At 37.7% G+C, this 19,505-nt stretch overlaps 1 protein-coding gene across 1 annotated transcript in view; it reads left to right on the top strand.

Annotated features, from left to right (window-relative positions):
- ADARB2 (adenosine deaminase RNA specific B2 (inactive)) overlaps positions 1-19,505 on the top strand; it is a 375,455-nt gene that overhangs the window by 342,174 nt on the left and 13,776 nt on the right. The window contains exon 8 of the mRNA XM_063303417.1: positions 11,335-11,503. Coding sequence (XP_063159487.1) covers positions 11,335-11,503 — 169 coding nt within the window. The remainder of the gene's footprint in view (positions 1-11,334; positions 11,504-19,505) is intronic.

The following is a 19,505-nucleotide window of genomic DNA, read 5'->3' as shown; positions in this document are numbered from 1 at the left end:
GAACTAGGAATGTGTGGTCTTGAGAGGTAAAGATTGACAAGTTTCTTTCTTCATTAATTTGGTAGATTTCTATTCTGCCTTTCCTTCAAAAGCTTCTACCATTATTATTTTTTCAAAAAATAACCCTAGGGAATAGGGTGGACTGACAAAATAAATGTCTGGCCCAAAGTCATCCAGGAAGCTTCCATTGTTAAGGGGAGACAAGAATCTGTGTCTCTTTGGTACCAATCCAACACCTTAACCATTACACCAGCCTGGCTCTTGCTTTTCAGATACAGCATCTGAAAGGATGTATCACACAAAGTAGGCCAAGGATGTTCAGTCTCCCTGGAGCACTGGATATGGAATAATGGGATTAAGTAACAGGAAACCATATTCCAACCAAATGTTAGAAAAAGTTCCAAACAGTAAGAACATCTCAGCAATGAAACCAGCTGTCCCGAGAGGTGCTGAGGAGGCTGGAAAAGCTTTTCCCTAGATGCTTTAATTTGGTTGCCTGCACTGAACAGGGTGTTAGACTTTATAGTCTAAACCAGTGTTTCTCAACCTCAGGAACTTTAAGATGTGTGGACTTCAACTCCCAGAACTCCCTAGCCAGCATGCTGGAGAATTCTGGGAGTTGAAGTCCACACATCTTAAAGTTCCTGAGGTTGAGAAACACTGGTCTAAATGGCTCCTTTCAGCTCTTCTTATTCTGTGATTCAGGCATCTTGTGTAGCTACTTTTAGTTGTTGTCTTCTGCCTTTATAGTATCAGTAAAAAGTGTTGCTTCTGAGCAGTTACTGTGATTTTATCTGTTTGGTATCTGAAATATACTGTATTTGTTTTTATTCTATTTTAAACTGTTCTCCACTGTGAGATGTTTAAGCAGAAAGGGCTGCTTGTAAAGTCATTAAACAAATAAATATATTAAACAGGAAGGAACTGGCCACATACCGGGACACTTTTCTTTTTCTTTTCAGAAATTGAGCAGGGCCTTATAAACATCCCCTGTGAGAATGTTGTCAGGGAAATTATTCCTAACTCTTCCCAGTGAATTGGTGACATTGGATGGGGGACTGTCTCCATATAAGAGACAGAAACAACATGACAATGGAGGAACATTGATACTTAACTCTAATTGTTTGTCTTGATGGCCTGTGGAGCTGAAATGTCAGCTTTGACTATGTGTAATTTCAAGCCTGGGTGATGAAATCAAAATAACATTTTAGACTCAAACAAGGCTGTACATGGGGCAGTTTCTTATTAAATATAGGAAGCTGCATAGAATCCCTGCCAGATGGTCAATAGGCCTCTGCTTCAACACTGCCAGCAACCAAGAGCTTCCCATCTCCTGAGACAGTCCATTCTTCTCTCAAGCAGCTTTTGCTGAGAGATAAGTTTTTCCTAAAGTTTGGCCAAAATCTGCTTCCTTGCAGTTTCCACCCATTAGTTCCAGTCCTGCTCTGCTTCCTTGTAGTTTCCATCCATTAGTTCTAGTCCTGTTCTTTCAAGCAACAAAGAACAAGTAGATTCCATCTTCTGCATGACAGATATTTGAAGACTTGGTGTCCTTAATCTTCTCTTCTGAAGGTTGATATATTCCCAGAACTTTCATTTGTTTTTTGATAGGATTTAGTTTCCAGACCCCTCAGTCTCCTAGTTGCCCTTCTCTGGACACGGTCCACAGAAATTTTGCAAGCACTGTGTTTAGATACCAGCAGGATATAACTTCATGGGTCTGATGATGTGTCTTCTTCACATTCATCTTGTTCCTTATAGGAGAATTTTATGCAGCTTTCCTACTAGCTGGAGTATCTGTATCCAGTCTATGATTTAGAATCTGGGATGTAGACTATATAGCTGCTATCCTTGTTAAAACATTCAGAAAGTTCTATTTAGCACTCTGAAGTTTAGAAGCTTTATTTAAACACAGTGATAATTACAGATTTAAAGTATAAGCTACAGAAAGAGAATGTAGCAGTCTTAGTGTAAGAAGCAAGTCAGATCAGTTGAGTTAAAATACCCAACATAATTCAGAAACTATTGTTTCTATAAACAAACTGTTTATGCCTTATACGGTAAGTCATCCAGTTTTCCAGATCCCTTGATTAGGTTATGGGTCTTGACATTAACATTTCCTATTTTTGAATTTACATGGATGGTAGTATTAGACTTTTGATCACTTTACATTGGGTAATCTGAGAAGAAGCTTCAATTCCCTTTGTGGTTATGTTTTGCCAGCTTGGGCATTTTGTGATTTTTGTAAGCACATTGCCCAATTACTCTTAATTGAATTTCTACATTTGAGTTTTAAACTTACTTAGCCAAAAGCCCAAAGTTTCTATGGCTGAGTCAGATAAACTTATCCTAAGCAAATGTACCAGGGCCAAAGGCTTCATTTTGCAATATTTTTATTCAGAAAGCCAATAATTTCACCTGTACCTTGCAGATGAAAGTTGGCTCTATCACATAGTTTTGACTATTGACATCAATGCAGGAGTCACACTGGGGGTAAGATTTGTGTGTGAGTAGTTCAGTAACTAAAACTTAAAATACTTTGCTTAGGTATTTGAAATCAGTCAGGATCAGCAAGGTTCTCTGCTTAGCTGTGCAAAGGAGTTTTTATTTCTCTGCTGAGATAACCTTTTCATTATAAATGAAGGGAATGAAGTATTGGAAGGAATTCTTTCCAAGATAACGAGGTTCACCATATCAACTTTTTCATACACGTCTCCATTTTCTAAGGTTAGTGCATCCTTCCCCAACCTGGCCTCCTGAGTATATGGAGTATATGGAGACTATAACTCCTAGAATTCTGAGCTGTCCCCTACTTTATTCCCTCAAAATTCCCAGCCTCCTCTTAATTCTGGTTTGGAATTCTGGGTTCTGCCCAATACAGCTGAAGACACTATTTTGCTGCAGCCTTCCAGATTTGCAACTTTTATTTAAACATCTATCTTTGGAGGGAGAACGAGATCTTTTATGAATATTCTCCTCTTTGGGCATTTTGGAGAGGAAGAGTAACACCTTTGCAGGCTTAGGGTCCAGGTCCATGAAACAGGGTTCTTCATTTCCAGCCTTGAAAGCTGACCAGCACCTTTGGTTATTCATAGATAAGCAATTCTGTTTTGTTTCCGAAACACATGAGAAATTGACATTGTAGAATAACCCAAATTTGAAAGTAGCAGGGAAGGTGTTTTATTGGAATGCTTGGGCTTAACAAGCGATCAACACTTTAAATCAGTTGATTTCCAACGGTTGTTTCAAAGACTTTAAGAGATTGTGTGTTGAATATGACCGACCTGCAATATTTGCTGGGTTATATATACAGCTGAAACATGCTTTAATTAAATGATATGGCCCAGGTGCTCTAGAAGCCTCCAAGGAACCTGCAATTTAAGGATCCTTAAGAGATACAGAATTGGAATGGAAACCGACCATTCAATTTTATATGGGATGAAAAAGTAAATGAAAGTTATGTAACTGAATTATAGAATGAAGAATTGGAATATCTCCAGTATCGGAGAATCAGGGGGTCTGGGTGTTAAGAAATGTAAAATATGCTTATCATTTAAAAATGAAATTAATTCATCAGAAAATATTATGTTGTGTTTTATCGGACTCTTCAAAGCATTTTTAAAAAGAGATAGGCCTTAGATGTTTTATGTTGACTTTGTAAGAAATTATCTGGTCTTGTCCAGGTAAGCTTCTCTGTGTTCTAAAAATATGAAGACGAAGCTATGTATTTTTATATGGTCTAAATTTAATGATAAGCTTAAGGATTGAATTTTATAACACTATCTGTAGTTATTATATGGATCTTTTTCTATTTTTTTTTCTCTTTTTCTGTTTTCTTCCTCCTTTTTTGTCATCTTTTGTTTATTTTAATCATTATACCATACTAATTTTTTTTGTTTTATGATCACAATCTTTTTCCTGTTGCTGCTATAGTTTTTTGTTTTTGTTTATTTCACCATTAAATTAAAAAATAGAGAAAGTCTGAAGACACCATTTTTGAGAAGATTGGTTTGCAGCAGGCAGAGATAAAATGTTCAGAACAACAAGATGGACAGAATAGCCTGACAAATACAGAGATATTAGGACATTATTGTAAACATTAGTCAATCAATAGGATTTTAAAAACCAGGAATCATATGTATTTGGGCAAAACTAAAGGATTTTGAAAATGTCCCACATGGCAGTGGAGTCTGCAGGGGAGTCAAAAAAGGCAAGATGGCAGTTGTGGTGGCCCAACTGAAGCCCTGCCCCTTTTGTACATTGCATGCATAAACAAAGGGGCGGGGCTTCGAGGGCACTGCCGCAGCCGCCATCTTGCCTTTCTTGGCCCCTTCTGCAGACACCACTCCATCATGGCATTTAGTTAAGTGTCTTGTGGGCATTATTAAGGTTACTAATGCTGTGAGTGATGATTTACGATCTAGAGACAAAACCGTGTTATGGTTACGATCAGCTATTCCTTTTAGTTTCTGAACATTTACTTTTGAAAACCAAATACAAAATGGCAGCCAGCATTTTGGAGCTTTTCTCCTCAGGTGTCCATGTTTTCCCCTGTGGGACCTGCAGCATTTTCAAAATGGTGGGTCTGAAGTGCTAATTATAGATGAACTGTGCAATTAGTAATTAAAAATAATACTCTTGAAACCTTGAAGCTGCACTTGTTTTGATTGGTATCTCTAAGCAAGCCACCTGTGCAGAATTTTGATTCCTCTGATTAATTTGCATTATTTCTACATCGACATTCAAACCCAAAGACAGGAAGAGAAACAGAGAGATGTTGTTTTATCCCTAGAGACAAACCAAAGGGGTGAAAATACTAGTTTTGAGCCATTTTTTAAAATTTTACTTGTGAGAAATAGCCTTTTCTCCCTTTACACGAAGGGCAGGAGAAAAAAAAGGGGGAATAAATAATCACTTAAACAAAAAATATTCTACATTTAGTAATGCCCTGCTTTACCTTTAAAATAACCACTTCATAAGTTTGCAGTGCTTTGTTTAGTAGAGGCTATTTAAACTCTCAAGGCTGCAAATGTCAGCATATAGTAGCCAAATGGTTCCGTAGAAGCCCTTGGCCTAATTTTATAAATCGTCTAGAAGTTATTAAATTTTTGGCAAGAGAGGCCGGTATTCCTCCTTGGCAGCATGCTAGGTTGGATAAAAAGAGTGAGAATGGGACGAGCACTGCCTCTTGTTTTCCAAACACAGATCTAGCACTGTTTCAGAAAAGCGCTAGACTTTTGTATATAAGGAGCCTGTGTAAGATTTTACAAGTCCTTTGGAAAGTGCTATCTAGCATTACATAGGCAGATGCATCTGTAGAAGCCAACTGGCCTGACCCTCCTGCAAATGACCGTGCAGGACATTGTCCAGCAATCAGACATGAGGAAGCAAGCCTATAATAGCCTAACGTTAGCTGTTCTATTGGCTAATAGAAGCTGGACAGATCCCAGCCCCTGATCACATCAACTGCATCCTTGATGAAGGGCTCTAGATCATGTCCCCCACAAAAGTTGAATTGGGAAAAGAGGAAAAATGCTATTTTAAAACTGCAACAGCTGAAAATGACTTTAAGTTGCCTCAGTTTTTGGCTGGGGAGGAAACAAAGGCATCATCACAAAACTATGGCGTAAGTAGAAAGTCTACATTAGCTCCATCAACCAGAACTTGGGTGTGTTCATGCAGCAGTTAGAGCATGAGCCCAGTGAGATTCAAATCCTCAGGCTTGTATTATAAGGTTCTTTTCATGAGATACGCTGCTTTTTTAAAAAATCCAGGCTTTTAAATAACAAAGTTTTAATACATTGCAACTGTATGGATTGCATTTGATCAGGCTCCCTCACTCCCAGATGAAGGCTGCAGGACTGTGCATATTTCTTGGAAGTAATGCTTGGCTATACACAACTGGCTTTTGAGTGAAATTGTGCTCCACACCCAGGACCATGATTATTTGTTGGTGTGGTGAGAGGGAGCTAGTGATAATGACCAAGATCCGTCCTCAATACGTGACAGGTGAAGTGATAATATTCTGATAACTGAATTTGAGCATAATTGGTTTCCTCTGTAATGCAATCTATATCCATGCATTTTAAGAATTGAAATACATTTTTCTAAGAAGGGGTCAGTAGGTTTCACCAGACTTTCAGTGAGGTCCAGGGTACAGAAAGATTAAGAACCCCTGGGCTGAAGTTGGACCCTAGATATTCTGGAATCATGTTATGCCCAGAACATCCTAGAATTTTTAGTAAGAAGATTAATGGGATGGGTTTTCCTCAAGTTCTAGCTTGACCATTAGTGTATTTGGAGTTGATTGGCTTTCTGGATTGATTTCCTCTATGCCATGACTCTCATAGGCTCCACATGACTGACTTACTTACAACGTGGGCATTTGCAGTGAACAAGTCAAAAAGTACATCTGAAATCAGGATCATCCATGGGAGGATAGTGTCAAAAAAAGTCAAGATGGCAGTCACAGTCACAGTATCGAAACCCTGTGCCTGATCTGAACCAACCTCAAACAGGTTCCTTGGCATAACTTTCATGGCCCACAGACAACTTGAGTAAATGGATGAATTGTTTATGAAGGTATTCCAGAATATATTCTGTGATCTTTACATTATTGCAGGATTATTTGTTGCTTTGCTCCAGCAGAATGGCCACTCCACTGGCTTTTATTCTGTACTGCTGTAATATAACAGCACTCTAAAGAGCCTCAAAATAAGCTTTTGAAATAACTTGAAGCTCTTTAATAAGTGGTCTTTAATTTTAATATGTGGTCTTCCCCAATTAATCAACCAAAGAGTCCATTGAAATCTTACAGCACATTTTACTGCAATTTGAACTTGTTTTGGTCATCAAGCATTCTTCCAATACTTTATAAACTATAGTGATAAACTCAGAGGCCAGTATATAAGGGGTAAAATGAAAGATAGCTTCTCCCCCTCCTCACCCCCTTGACAGAGGGAAAAAAAACTAGGATTCAGTGAAGCAGAGAAAGAGAAAATGAACTTCTGAGTCAGCCACATGTGAATTTCAGACAGGTTTTTACTCATATGATTCTGTTTAATCACCATTCATTTCCAGCATTTTTTTAAAGAGGAAGAATTATAATTTGCCTTTTACTAAAAATGCATTGTCTGTCATGATAAAAAAAGGCTGACTCGTTGCAGATTATTGCAGAAATAATTGAACTTACTGTGTATTGCATTTTTAAAGGGAGAATTTATCTCTATACATTTAAAGTATCTCGTTGGTATTAGTAATTCGGCACTTTTTCTTCATCTTTTCTTCTATCTCTGAAACTCCAAGCAGTGATTTACACATCTAAGGTCTAGTCAGGCACACACCATAAATGTATACCAAATAATTTTTAAATTGGTCCTCTCTAATGCTTGGGTCAGACTGACATCTGGTTTCGGATGAAGTCACATCTTTGGCTGCCTTTTCTCAGCTGCTTCCTCCTTTTTTCTTCCTGCCCCACCCCCAATCATTAGTGAAGATAATTAAGAGGGGAAATAATTGATGCAAAAATCATGAAGATTTAGAATCTATTGAGGTTTGGATCAACCTCACCATTTAGTGCAGAAACAAGCAGTGGCAGATGGGGGCTTCTGACCAAGCAGCAATGATACCACTCTAGACATCTTTGAGAAATATCTTTTGGAACAGCCTCAAAATAATTATTCCAAAATAAATGGAGCTCCCATTAAGTGCAAGAGGTCCACTGGCCAGGACTGACCCATTTGGTACATGTTTTGGGTGGTTATACTGAGCTACTTGCTCATATCCAAACCAGTTTTATATAGGCCCAACTGCTGCAGAATCTAATGATTTTATGGATAGGAGATCTTTCTGGCCACCTTAGAATTATGGAGGAATGGGAGGGGATAGTGAAATCCACCTATCTCCTCCATTTTTCCCACAGTTCTAACCAAATCATGGGCCCTGTAGCCTTCTGAATCCAATAGGCTTCCTACCTCTGTAAACTGGGTACTGTATTATGCATTACACCAGCAACACACAACTGGCAGAACCCAGCACTCTTTCCCGTTTATCTTCTGAGCTAGTACCCTCTCCACATAAGATTGTTTTTTAAATCCAGGTCTAGCAACCTTTCCAAAGAGTATTCAGCCTGTGCTTAACAAAGTGGTCTTATGTGCCAAGGGGCAGATTCCTCCTGCAGTCTGAGCCAAACCAGCCAGAGGAGATATGCCTGTCACAACCTCAAGTGGGCAATAGGAGCAGGACAGATCCCAGATCCTGATCCATCCTCACCAACATCAGTAATGAGTGGTTGTAGGTTGTTAATAGGGCAAGACTTCTGCCAGAAGAAGGGGAGAAAAACAAAAACTGAAGACAGCTAAAAATGAATTTCAGCTACCTCTGTGCTGGGCAAGTGATGAGATGAAGGTGTCTTCATGAAGATATGCCCTTTAAAAAGAATTAGGGAGGCACCTTTGTGCTGTAATTAGAGGGACATAAGTATGAGCTCCTAGTCACTACATGCAGAGCATGTAGGTTGTACGTGTTATATGTCTGTACCTGTTCAGGAAATATTCTATATTTACCCAATTATTTTTCAACTGGAAGAGTTCTGAAAATCAAAAATGTTGCTTATGTTTCTATATCCCCAATTCAAGCATTGCTTCTTAACCTGTAAGTAATGCTTTAGACCTGTGTATCAAGATGCAGAGGACCTCCCATGTCAGAAACCTTTCAAACCCTGCCAGGTTTCCTAGCTGCAAAAACAAATGCAATTCTCAGAGGCTCTCTTCCTTAATCTTTGTATGAAATTATGTCAGAGGGGTCGGCAACATGGCAGCAGCCCAAGGAAGCATCTGGGGACTCCCAAAACAAAGTAACATTTCTTATATTTGCATTTTTTAATTAAAATTGTGAACTTTTGCAAGATCTTGACATCCCACAAGATTTTTGGCGTTCTCTTAAGAGATTTCACCATTTTCGTATGAGATAGTGACATTTTGAGATTTGACTGCCAAAATCTTGCAAAGATGTTAATATCTGGTTCGGTTCAGCTTTTCATATTTGTTTATTTATTATGGTGGTGCACCCACACTGTTGTCTCAGATTGCTTAATTGCACCTGAAAATGTTGCCAACCTCCATCTTAAACAGGAGCCTGGCCTTAGAACATGTTTAGGGTTGAAGAATTACTGGATTCTTTTCATCTCCATAGCTTTTTATATAAGAGAATGAACATGAAGTATAAAAATGGAGGATTCAGATATTTCTGAATTGGCCTAAAATAGGAGTAAAAATTGGAAAATGTCTGACAAGAGTGAGTCTGAATCAAGTTTGCATTTGGCAGTCATGATTGTCAGCGTACCTTTGTTCAGGCTTTGATTCTTGGCAGCTAACATTTGCTTAGTATAATGAAAGTCATGTAAATTATAGTATGTGCAATTGGTTCCAGAATTGCTGATATTTTCAGACAGTGCCTTCTTTCTGCATGCTCACGTCTGTCCTTTCTACTATTTCTGCTTTTCAAGCTTTGAAATACAGAATTGAAGGCAGGGTCCAGGTAACAATCTGAGATCTGAAATTTGAAGAGTAGCTCGATGTGATAAAGGAGAAAATAGCTTGAAGGCATGTGTGTTGATAAGGATGAAACAATGAGAAAATTAGGTGAGCTATTGGAACATCTGAACTTTTTCCAAAGCCATGCCAACCCAGCTCAGATTTTCACTACCCAGATATGTGCAGGAGAGTAATGTGGAAGATCTATGGAGACCTCTTGTTTTTCCTGCAATTACTATATTGCAGAAGTCCCAAACAAAAGATGCCTTGCCTTGTCTCAAGACCAATTTTCACAATGGGCAGTCTCTGGCAATGATGACTTGCTTCAGACCAGAGGGGAAGGTAGAGAATGATCTTATACTATAAAACTAACACTAATTCTGGTCTCTTAAAACCTGGGAATATAAGAATAGGATCTCTGTTCACCTGAAAAAATTCCCAGATAGGAATATTTGGACTTCCAATCATAAGCATCCAGAAAAGAGAAGTACAAGGAATTAGGTCAGGATAGAAAAAATCGATCACCATCTATGGCTTTCTTAACAGATGGAGATCCACTTGACAACCTCATGGCATTACTTTGCTGGTAGTTGAAGGTGTTTTTTATTTTGTTTTTTTGGTTCTCCCAATTCCTGACTATCTATTTATGGCTTTCTCCAATTTCATAGGAGCTTAAGCCACATGACCTTGTTGGACTGTGACCATCATCTAAAATGTCTTCTATAAAACATAAGTAATGATATACTATCTTGTGTTGAAAGAATGAACAATGTAACAGACTACAGTGCATTTTCTATGTAAAAATTGATTTATGCTTAATAATTAAATTGCAAATAACACTTGCTAAACCTTAACTACAGAAAAGGTGATGACCAGATCTGGAGCTGACAGAGCAGTTAACAGCGAGGTAACTCGACTGTACCATATGAATTTGTTCTTAGTAATCCCAGGTTACTAAAGCAATTTATTTTTTCCCATTACTGGTTTTTCTCTTGCCATTGGCATCATTCAGAGTCAATACATCGCTTCAATTCTTGCCAACAGGTCCTAAAAATACACTATAGGTATTTTTATATAACAGGTTGAAAAAAAAAACAGGAGAAAGGCAGCTGAGGAGTGAATTCAACAACCACCACTTTTTTTGCTGAGTACTTTGACAAAATTCATGACTTTCCAGCCCTTTGGGGGGGGGGGTTTAGTCATACAAGCTCATTAATCCAAAACTAAATTCAGTTTAATTCAGTGGGAATTTCTTCCAGTTAAAATGTATTCAGTACTGCATCCTTAGAATACCATACATTGCACATAGGATGGCTCTTGAAGATGTCCTATAAATTAAGCTGGTACAGATGAAGTGGCTAGAAGTTCAACTGGGCAACTCAATAAAAATACCTTTCTTCACATTTGAAGATGCTAATGCTTGCGTAAGAAACTCTTATTGCCCATGTCCCAGCAAGATGGACTGTGAAGGAATGGCATCTCTCATAATAGTCTGCCAGATACTGTGGTTATCTGACACAGTCTTCCTCTGAGTATCCAAGCCATTTGAGATAGTGGGAGGTGAACAGAGAACTTGGCTTTATGCAACACAACACTTACTCATCTTCAGTGGGATTTATTATCAGGCAGATGTCCAAGGGATGAGAGCTTCAGTACATCAAGTTGGAATACTGTGCATGGAATGGTTGAGATAAACAATTGTCTTCTGCGCCTGCTTACATTTGGTGATTTTAGGAAATAAACATGCAAATAATGATTCTGTTGTCTCTTTCTCACTGCACTGCTTTCCTTTTTAATCTAGTGAACAGCATTAAGCACATAGTAAGAAAGTATCATGGGCATCTTCGAATGAAGATCGAATCTGGAGAAGGAACCATTCCAGCTCGATGTCCCAATGCAGTTCAGACATGGGACGGTGTGTTGCTGGGGGAACAGCTAGTCACAATGTCTTGCACAGACAAAATTGCCAGGTAATATTTTAATGAAACTAAAGAACAGGAAGCAGTAAGCATGGAAATGGTATTAATTAAATAAATCCTAAACTAAACCCTAAAGAACCTGTTTAGTGCTGCCATATAATTACATTGTTTTAAACCATTGTGTTAGGATTGGCTTGACCATTTTGAAATGCCATATATCTATGCTTATTGAGAATGCCTCTCTTACACTATGGAAAATGAACTTATAACAGTAACTGAGAAACTGTGATAAACCTAGACTGAAACAGAGGAAGAGCATCTATGCAGGCCAACAGGTAGAAGGTAAAGCATGCACACCATCTGCCCATTTGGATCCTAATAGGGAAAAAACAAAAACAAAAAAGGTTTCAATGGAACAAAACATTCTATTTATAAACCACAGCTGTAAGAAAGAGTACAGAAGTTGCCTACATATATATTTGTTTGTTATAAACACTTACAACTTACTTATCTGACTAAGAAGCCCAAGCAATGTGTTTCTTCTGCTGAGCTATATAAGCAGTTGTCCCTCTTAGTCCAAAGAGAAAAATTAAATCCGAGTTTGCAAAATTTCATTATCAGCCATTCTAAATGCTCCTCTGGTTCAGCACAGTACTAGATACTTGCAGGTTATGTTTCTGCAGACTACATTAGTTCTAAAACAGCAGGCCACCAAAACAGTCCCCAGTCAACAAATTACATCTTGGAGGACATAGCTCTTTGATAATAATGAAAACCTAACAAATAATATTATATATAACATCTTGTTCTCTTGCTAATCAACCATGCACAGGTATCAGTTCAATTTACTTTATACAAGGTGATAAGATCCAATAAACAGGATTCCACTCCTCAATATTTAGCTCCCCAGTGGAAGAAACCTTTTCTTCCTACCTCTCCTCCCCTGTGAAGTTTCATCCATATTGGGCTAAATTAACAGCTTTGTTGGGCTCACTTATGTACATGCATTAAGTTCTGTACACAAGAGAGTGGTGATGCCTTACAGAGAAAGATAAATGTTATTTTGCTGTAAGCAGCACAAAAATGTTTATTTTAAAAGCTTACTTTACTAAATAATAATCTGTTTGAAGTCAATAGTATTGTCAGGATATGTTTTCTTCTGATTGATCCAACTCTAACAATAATACAGGAGTCTAATGACACTACATCAAAATAATACAACACATGGGTAATAAAACAATCTCAAAATAATGGCGTTAGATCAAAATTTTCTCTAACATTTTCTCAGAGAAATAAAGGAATAGCCTCTAGTGCTATTCCCCCACAGCTTCTGAATACAACCCAACTTCTGAAATCAGATTTCAGAAAGAAGAGAATAACTAAATCAATTATGGCTTCCCTGACAAAATGTTGCTGTCTCTGGTTTTCTGTATGTCAATACCTAATAAATTAAATATCATCTCAAGAACCAGATTATATTTTAATATTGATGAAAAAGTCAATTTCAGTACTGAGTGTCCAAAGCTGCATTTTCCTCAAATAATGGAAATCAGCTGAGAACCTGAATCTCTCCTACAGACTTCTACTGCTGCAAAATAATGTGATATGTTATCATGCTTGATTCCAGGATCAAAAGACAATCCACCACCTTAATATTCAAAGTATTCTAATGGTTAATGTTATTATTTATTAAATACATATTAATATAATTGCGCCATGGGCTTTTTAGTCAATTTTAAGCCTATTAAAATCAGAGAAGAAGAGATGACATACAGGTGAGGTTACTCTCATAAATCTCAGCATCCTTCTCAGGATTCTGTCCATTGGCCCTACTGGCTGGAAATGACTAAAGTCTGGATCATCTAAAGAACTTACCATGAAATGCAATTCTACCATCTTGTGAGTTTTTTCAGAACAGCCCCATCAGCATTAGTAATACATACAGCCATAATAACGTCTACAGTTAGAAACCATCAAGGGTGGAATGTGAAAAAAGTTATGTGCACAGGGAAAAAATGTACCAACCTTAAATGAATGTTAGTTATGGATGCAATATAAATGCCATCATACTCAGTTGAAAGACTCCACAGCATAGTATTAGGAATTTATTTTAATGACAGCTCACTATAAAAGAAAAAGAGAACATGAGGGGGTAGCCATCCAAAACATATCTTTATTGGTTCCTGCTGTTTTTAATGTTGTACATTGCCCAGAATCTTTATGGACTTGGGCAGCATTCTCAATTTAATAAATAAATAAATGTCTCTTTGTTTGAATATATACTAGTTGTTTCTCTATAGGATGCAAGGGTCTAAATATTCATATATGCCTAAATAAATTTATTGACAAATGGACATTTGATTCTATTTACTTTTTAGAGGTTTTAGTGATTTGGAGAAAATTCCCCATTGAGAACATCAGTCATAGTTGCTTTAAAGCAATCTATTTGCCTGACTTACAAAAAGAGAGTGAGTCAAAGTAGTATTTTTTGATAGATTAGAAAGAATTACTGGAGCCTAGTGAATTATGCACAGTTAATAATTTATCCAACAGCTGTTATATTTCTGTGCTCACAAGATATGGAAGCAAGAAAGCAGTTTCATCAATCTGATTATCATTCAAAGCACTCAGCAACATTATAGGATCTTGAAGATCTGTAAATTTTGTGATAGCATTCCGTATTGTGAGAGACCATCCATCATCTGGAATTCTCAGTTCAAGGGAAACCTGAAAGTGGCATTTGATATTACCCTGAGATGGCTTTGAGGGAGATCTTGGCAAAGTTCTCTCATATTCAAGAGCCCACAGTTTATCTAGCAGTATCACTATTTTAAATTGCTGATAGTTTCTCCCTCTAGAGCAGTGTTTCTCAACCTTGGCAACTTAAAGCTGTGTGGACTTCAACTCCCAGAATTCCTCAGCCAGCAATGCTGGCTGGGGAATTCTGGGAGTTGAAGTCCACATAGCTTAAAGTTGCTAAGGTTGAAAAACACTGCTCTAGATCATGGTGAGACTTTGGATATATCCAATGCATGACACAAGGTAGGCTTCAGAACAGACCTCAGTTTCTTTGGTTCTTATGTTTCACCAAAGATAGTATGGCCTGATGCTATATAGGGGCTACCTGGAAGTGAAAATGTCATTGTACTTCCTCTTATATTTTGGACAATTCAAGTGATAATTCAGAGTAAAAATTTAAATAGCTACCTAACCTCAACTTTATTTTTATTTTCTTGAAAACAAAACAGTTTTGTCACTTGACATTTTAAAATAATCGTAGAAAGATAACTTATAGGAACCTGAATAAATTTTAGGTTGCCCAGACATCTCCCTTCCTTTTCTGCCGGGACTCTCAGAACTTTAATGCCACCTCTGCAGAAACGTTGGCACCAAAAAGGAAGTGCTCTTACATACAAAGCAATTAAAGCAAAACAAGCTGTTCACAAGAAAAAACGTTACGTTAAAAAAACCTAGTTCAAGCTTTAAGAAGTCATTTTAGTGATAGACTGCTTGGATTTTCATCTGTTAGCTGTGGAAGGTTCGATCCTGGATCCTGCCACTTTGAAAATGAGCTACAAACTAACGGCAGCAGAAATCAATTAAAAAGGCCAGCTCCCCAACCAGAGACAATCTGTACAATCTTACTTGACTAGAGATTGATAGTGTCTTTCACTATCAGATACAAAAAGTGGAGTTACCCCCACTGCTAAAATACTGATCAAACTCTGTTGCAGTAGCTCTTGTTTCCAAAACATAATAGCCCAGGGGTGATATGATGAGAAAAGCACCAGGTGTCCTGGAAAGTTCAAGACTACCATGATGAGCAATCTTTATTGTGTGAAATATAGGAGGAAGCTTTGATAATTGGCTGCATGACTCTCTGGGACAGTAAATTGCAGAGTGTTACCCCCACGCTCATTAGATTTGCTGCGGATGGCCACAGCCAGTCCACCCTTCCTCCTATGCAATCGATTTCTTTACAGAATCATAGAAGTGGAAGTGACTCGCTGGTCATCCACAGTACTCCAAACCCGTGCTCAGTGCAGGATCTACTAGAGCATCCCACCTCTGTTTGAAGACCATGGTAAAGGAGAGCTCATCATTTAATGTGGCAGCCTAGTCCAGTGGTGTCCACAGGGAAGGAAGGTGGGGTACAAATGACAATAGCTGTTTCAACCCTTCTGTACACATGTATGAAAGGTGCAGCGCTTCGGTCGTAGTGGCGCAACGCTAACTTTGACATTTTGATAAAAGCAATACGTCTTGGAAACACATCTGGTTCACACAGTCAGAAAGTTCCTCTCAGTCTGAACCTGCTTCCCTTTAGTTTTAACCCTGCCCTTAGGGGCAGTGGAGAATAAGTCCACTTCATCTTCACTTACTAATCCAGAGTGGGTAATCTGACATGGTCAGGAGATTGGACTTCTACATTTAGCTCCAGGATTGTGAAGCATAAAATCTTCACAGATCAAACAATATTTGAGGCACAAAAACATCCCCTTCTTGGTGCAATGCAGATGAGTTGGGGCAGCATCCCAATACCACCCTCACTAAACACAGACCTGGATTTGAGCAGAAAGGTATGATAGCAGGATTTCAATGCCTATTTCTTTTTTTAAAAGCTCTTTTCCTGGACTGGCTTTCCGAAAATGACACCCAAGGTCTTTTTTAACCCCATTTTCCTAAGCAGAAGTATCCATGGAAGAAGGGGGCCTAGGGAGGGCAAAGGGCAAACGTAGCAGTGCGCTGTCATGAAACAAACTCCACCCCTTTTGCACTTGTCTTGTGACATTGCAAGCACATATGAAAGGGACAGGGCTTGTGTTGCGACACTGCAACATTGTTTTCATAGTTTTGAGCAGTGTTTCTTAACCTCAGCAACTATGTGTGGACTTCAACTCCCAGAATTCCCCAGCCAGCATGGAAGTTCTGAGGGAAACTCTGACTCTGTAAGGTCTCTGTTCCTAAGATTTATTTTTAAACTAGTGATGCTAGAGACTGTATTTGGGATCTTCACTTGCAAAAGATGTGCTTTTTCATTGAGTGTAGCTTTTCTCTCTGCACAGCTGAGTTTCGATACTTAGCTGGTCCAAAATTTGGTAAGAAATGTAATTCAACTTCTCTTGGAAGAGGGAAAAAGCAGGTTGGATGGTTAGAACTGAGCAGAGGTGTCCGGTGTTAAAAATAAGCAAACCACGTGGATTAATATCAGTATTATACTGTACAGGAGAGGAAGATAAAAATTTTAAATTGGAATATTGACAATTCTCTGTGTAATTTTTTTATTCTCCCTCACTTCCTACTATTTGTCAATTGGTTATTTTCAATTTGCTGATCAGTCATTTGTTTTCAGTGTATTGATGAAAGTAGAGATCATGTTCTCTCAAAGCTGTGTTTAAAGTTTTTTTTTCACCGTATTATTATACAGAAATGTTTCCATTTACTAAACTTTTGGCTTAAGTTTCAACATGAATCTCTTCAATATGGTCTGAAAAGAATCAGTCAGAAAAGACTTAAAACTTAAGAACCAGCCTAAGGTCATGGCAGGAAGAAAGAACAATCTGAGAAACATTACGTACTAAGGCTGAGAGGGAAGGTCACTTGTTTGCTTTTAAATATATCTTTCTTTGAATTCCTTCCATTTTGATTCTGGCATTTCAGTTCTTGACAATAGAAAACCATGTGCATATTAATAGGAATTATTATGTTACAAAAGGAGAAATAACTGCAATGAAATGTGTTTCTTTAGCTCACTGTATTTTCTTATTACAGTGAGAAGAGATTGCATTTAAAGCCAAGTTCACACTAAAATTCAGTCCCATGAACTCGGGTTTAAACCCACCCAGATTCCCTGGTTTCAGTAAGATAGTTTGGCTTAAATTCAAGTATTTTATTTAAATTTATTTATTTAAAAGACATAGAGTACATGGCCACTCATCCAGTCACAACTCTGGACTGCTCACAACAGCAATAAAAACCAAAACACAAATTTTTTTAAAAATTGAAGCTGATTGGAGATCCTGCTCCCCATAAGTAAATGAGTCTGTTTTCCCTTTGTGAAGTTACTTCATTTGGGCATGTGTCCTTGAAAGGTGCTCTCAATGTTCTGCACAATTAAAAGAAAATAGCCATCTATCCATCATATGCCTTCTTAGCAAGACAAGTCACATTGATGTATTGAGTGCCTGGAATGCAGTAGTGCCTTCACTTTCTATAATCATGTTAATGTTTCAAAAATGTTAACTTTGAAAATGCTATCTGTGGGAAAATCAGTTAAATCATAACTACAACTTTCTATCTAAAGAAACGTAACTGATTCTGGAAAGCAACTTTACTATTGATCATTTTTGTTCCTGAAAAGACGTAATAAAACTGTTTCTGGGCTTTGGACTGCTGGAGAGAAATCAGACTGAATCCTTCTCCATATGGAAAAGACTACTTTAGCTTTCTACCTAATAAATTAGTATTGGAAGAGTGGGAAATTTTAAAATGCAAACCATTGGTTGTGATCCCTACTTACTGATTGACATAGTGATGAGTTGAGAAACTGATGTAGATAAGGATGTGTATGGCTGTAGAAACCATATAGAATCCATATACTGATCTGTTGACTTTTTCCAGAGTTTGTAGGGATGACAAGGAGGACAATATTTGAGTTCCCTCCTCTCTTACAGTCATTTAGCAGACCAATTTCAACATGCATCCTACAATCATGGAGGTCTCCTTCAATGTCTCCTTGATGAAATTCATAATGTCAGTTGGATGACTTTGAAGTAACAAGGACATTTGCTTCTGAAAAGATTAGAATGGTTTGCAGAAACACCTCCACATCCCTTGGAATTTAGTGGCAGTATTAATTGATCAAATGGATCTTAAAACATATATTGCAGTCCAAGTTTAGGGCCACTGTGGAGTGCACAAGAAGAGCACCACTGAATCAGGCTGATGGCCAATCTAATTAAACATCCCGTGCCGGTCATTTGCATTCCAGAAGTTCATAGGCATAGACAGACAAACAGTCCTCTTGCAGTGTTGCTTCCGAACAGCTGGTATACAAGGCAGGCTGCCTGTGATTCTAGAGGTAAGAAGTACCCCAAAGACAAGAATCCATTAGCCTGATCCTCCATGAATCTGTCAGATACCGTGCACTGCAATGTGGAACAGTCAAGCTGTATCAGAATTCCTAAACTGCTACGTGGAACTTCCATGCTTAGTGATATAAGTTGAATACCAGACAGTAGAATGAACAATAGGAAAGGATCATAACCACAGAATGACCATTGTCCAGATTCAACTGGGCATGAATCTTCTTAACAACAAGAAAATACTAAGGTTTTATCTTAGACATTTTGGAGACTGCTCTAAATTACTGCAAAAACAACCATATACGTATTTTTACGAAAACAGAATTTCTAATGACAAATCAGTTCTTTTATTTTAAATAAATGTTATTAAATGTTTTAAAGAAACATAAAAACTAACACCAACTAATAGAAAATAGAGAGAACAAAGAAAGGTAAGAAGAAAAAGGAAAATGCAAAAGTACAGTGAGAAAGAATAAAAAGAAATAGAAGAAGCTTCCGATTTTCTCTGCAGCAAATATAAGTGTGATTACAAAATTATCTCTTACTCTATGATTACAAAAAAAGCTCACTTTTTTCTATCATCCTTTTTTTTTCTAATAATCAAAACCACAAGTCATAAGTATATTTTTTCTGTTTCATGCAAAAAGTCTATAAGGGGTTTCCAGTCAGCCATAAATATTGTCTTTTCTCTAATCAAGCACATTAATTTAGCTGTCTCTGCAAGTTCCGTCATCTTCACCAACCATTCCTCCATTGTGGGTAGTGCCAAACCTTTCCACTATTGAGCATATAATAATCTCACTGCAGTTATTGCATGTAAAAACAAAGTTCCATGATTTTTTTCTAGTCGCCTGTCCATTAGTCCCAAAAGAAAGGTCTCTGGTTTCAGTTGTACTTTAACCTTTAAAATCTTCTGAGTTAATGTGTGTATTTGTATCCAATTTTTTTGGCTTTTTAACACACCCATT

Source organism: Candoia aspera, chromosome 4 (genome assembly GCF_035149785.1).
Source record: "Candoia aspera isolate rCanAsp1 chromosome 4, rCanAsp1.hap2, whole genome shotgun sequence".
In the NCBI taxonomy this organism is placed as follows: domain Eukaryota; kingdom Metazoa; phylum Chordata; class Lepidosauria; order Squamata; family Boidae; genus Candoia; species Candoia aspera.
The sequence above is the reverse complement of the archived record's forward strand: the minus strand, read 5'-3'. Positions and strand labels throughout refer to the sequence as shown.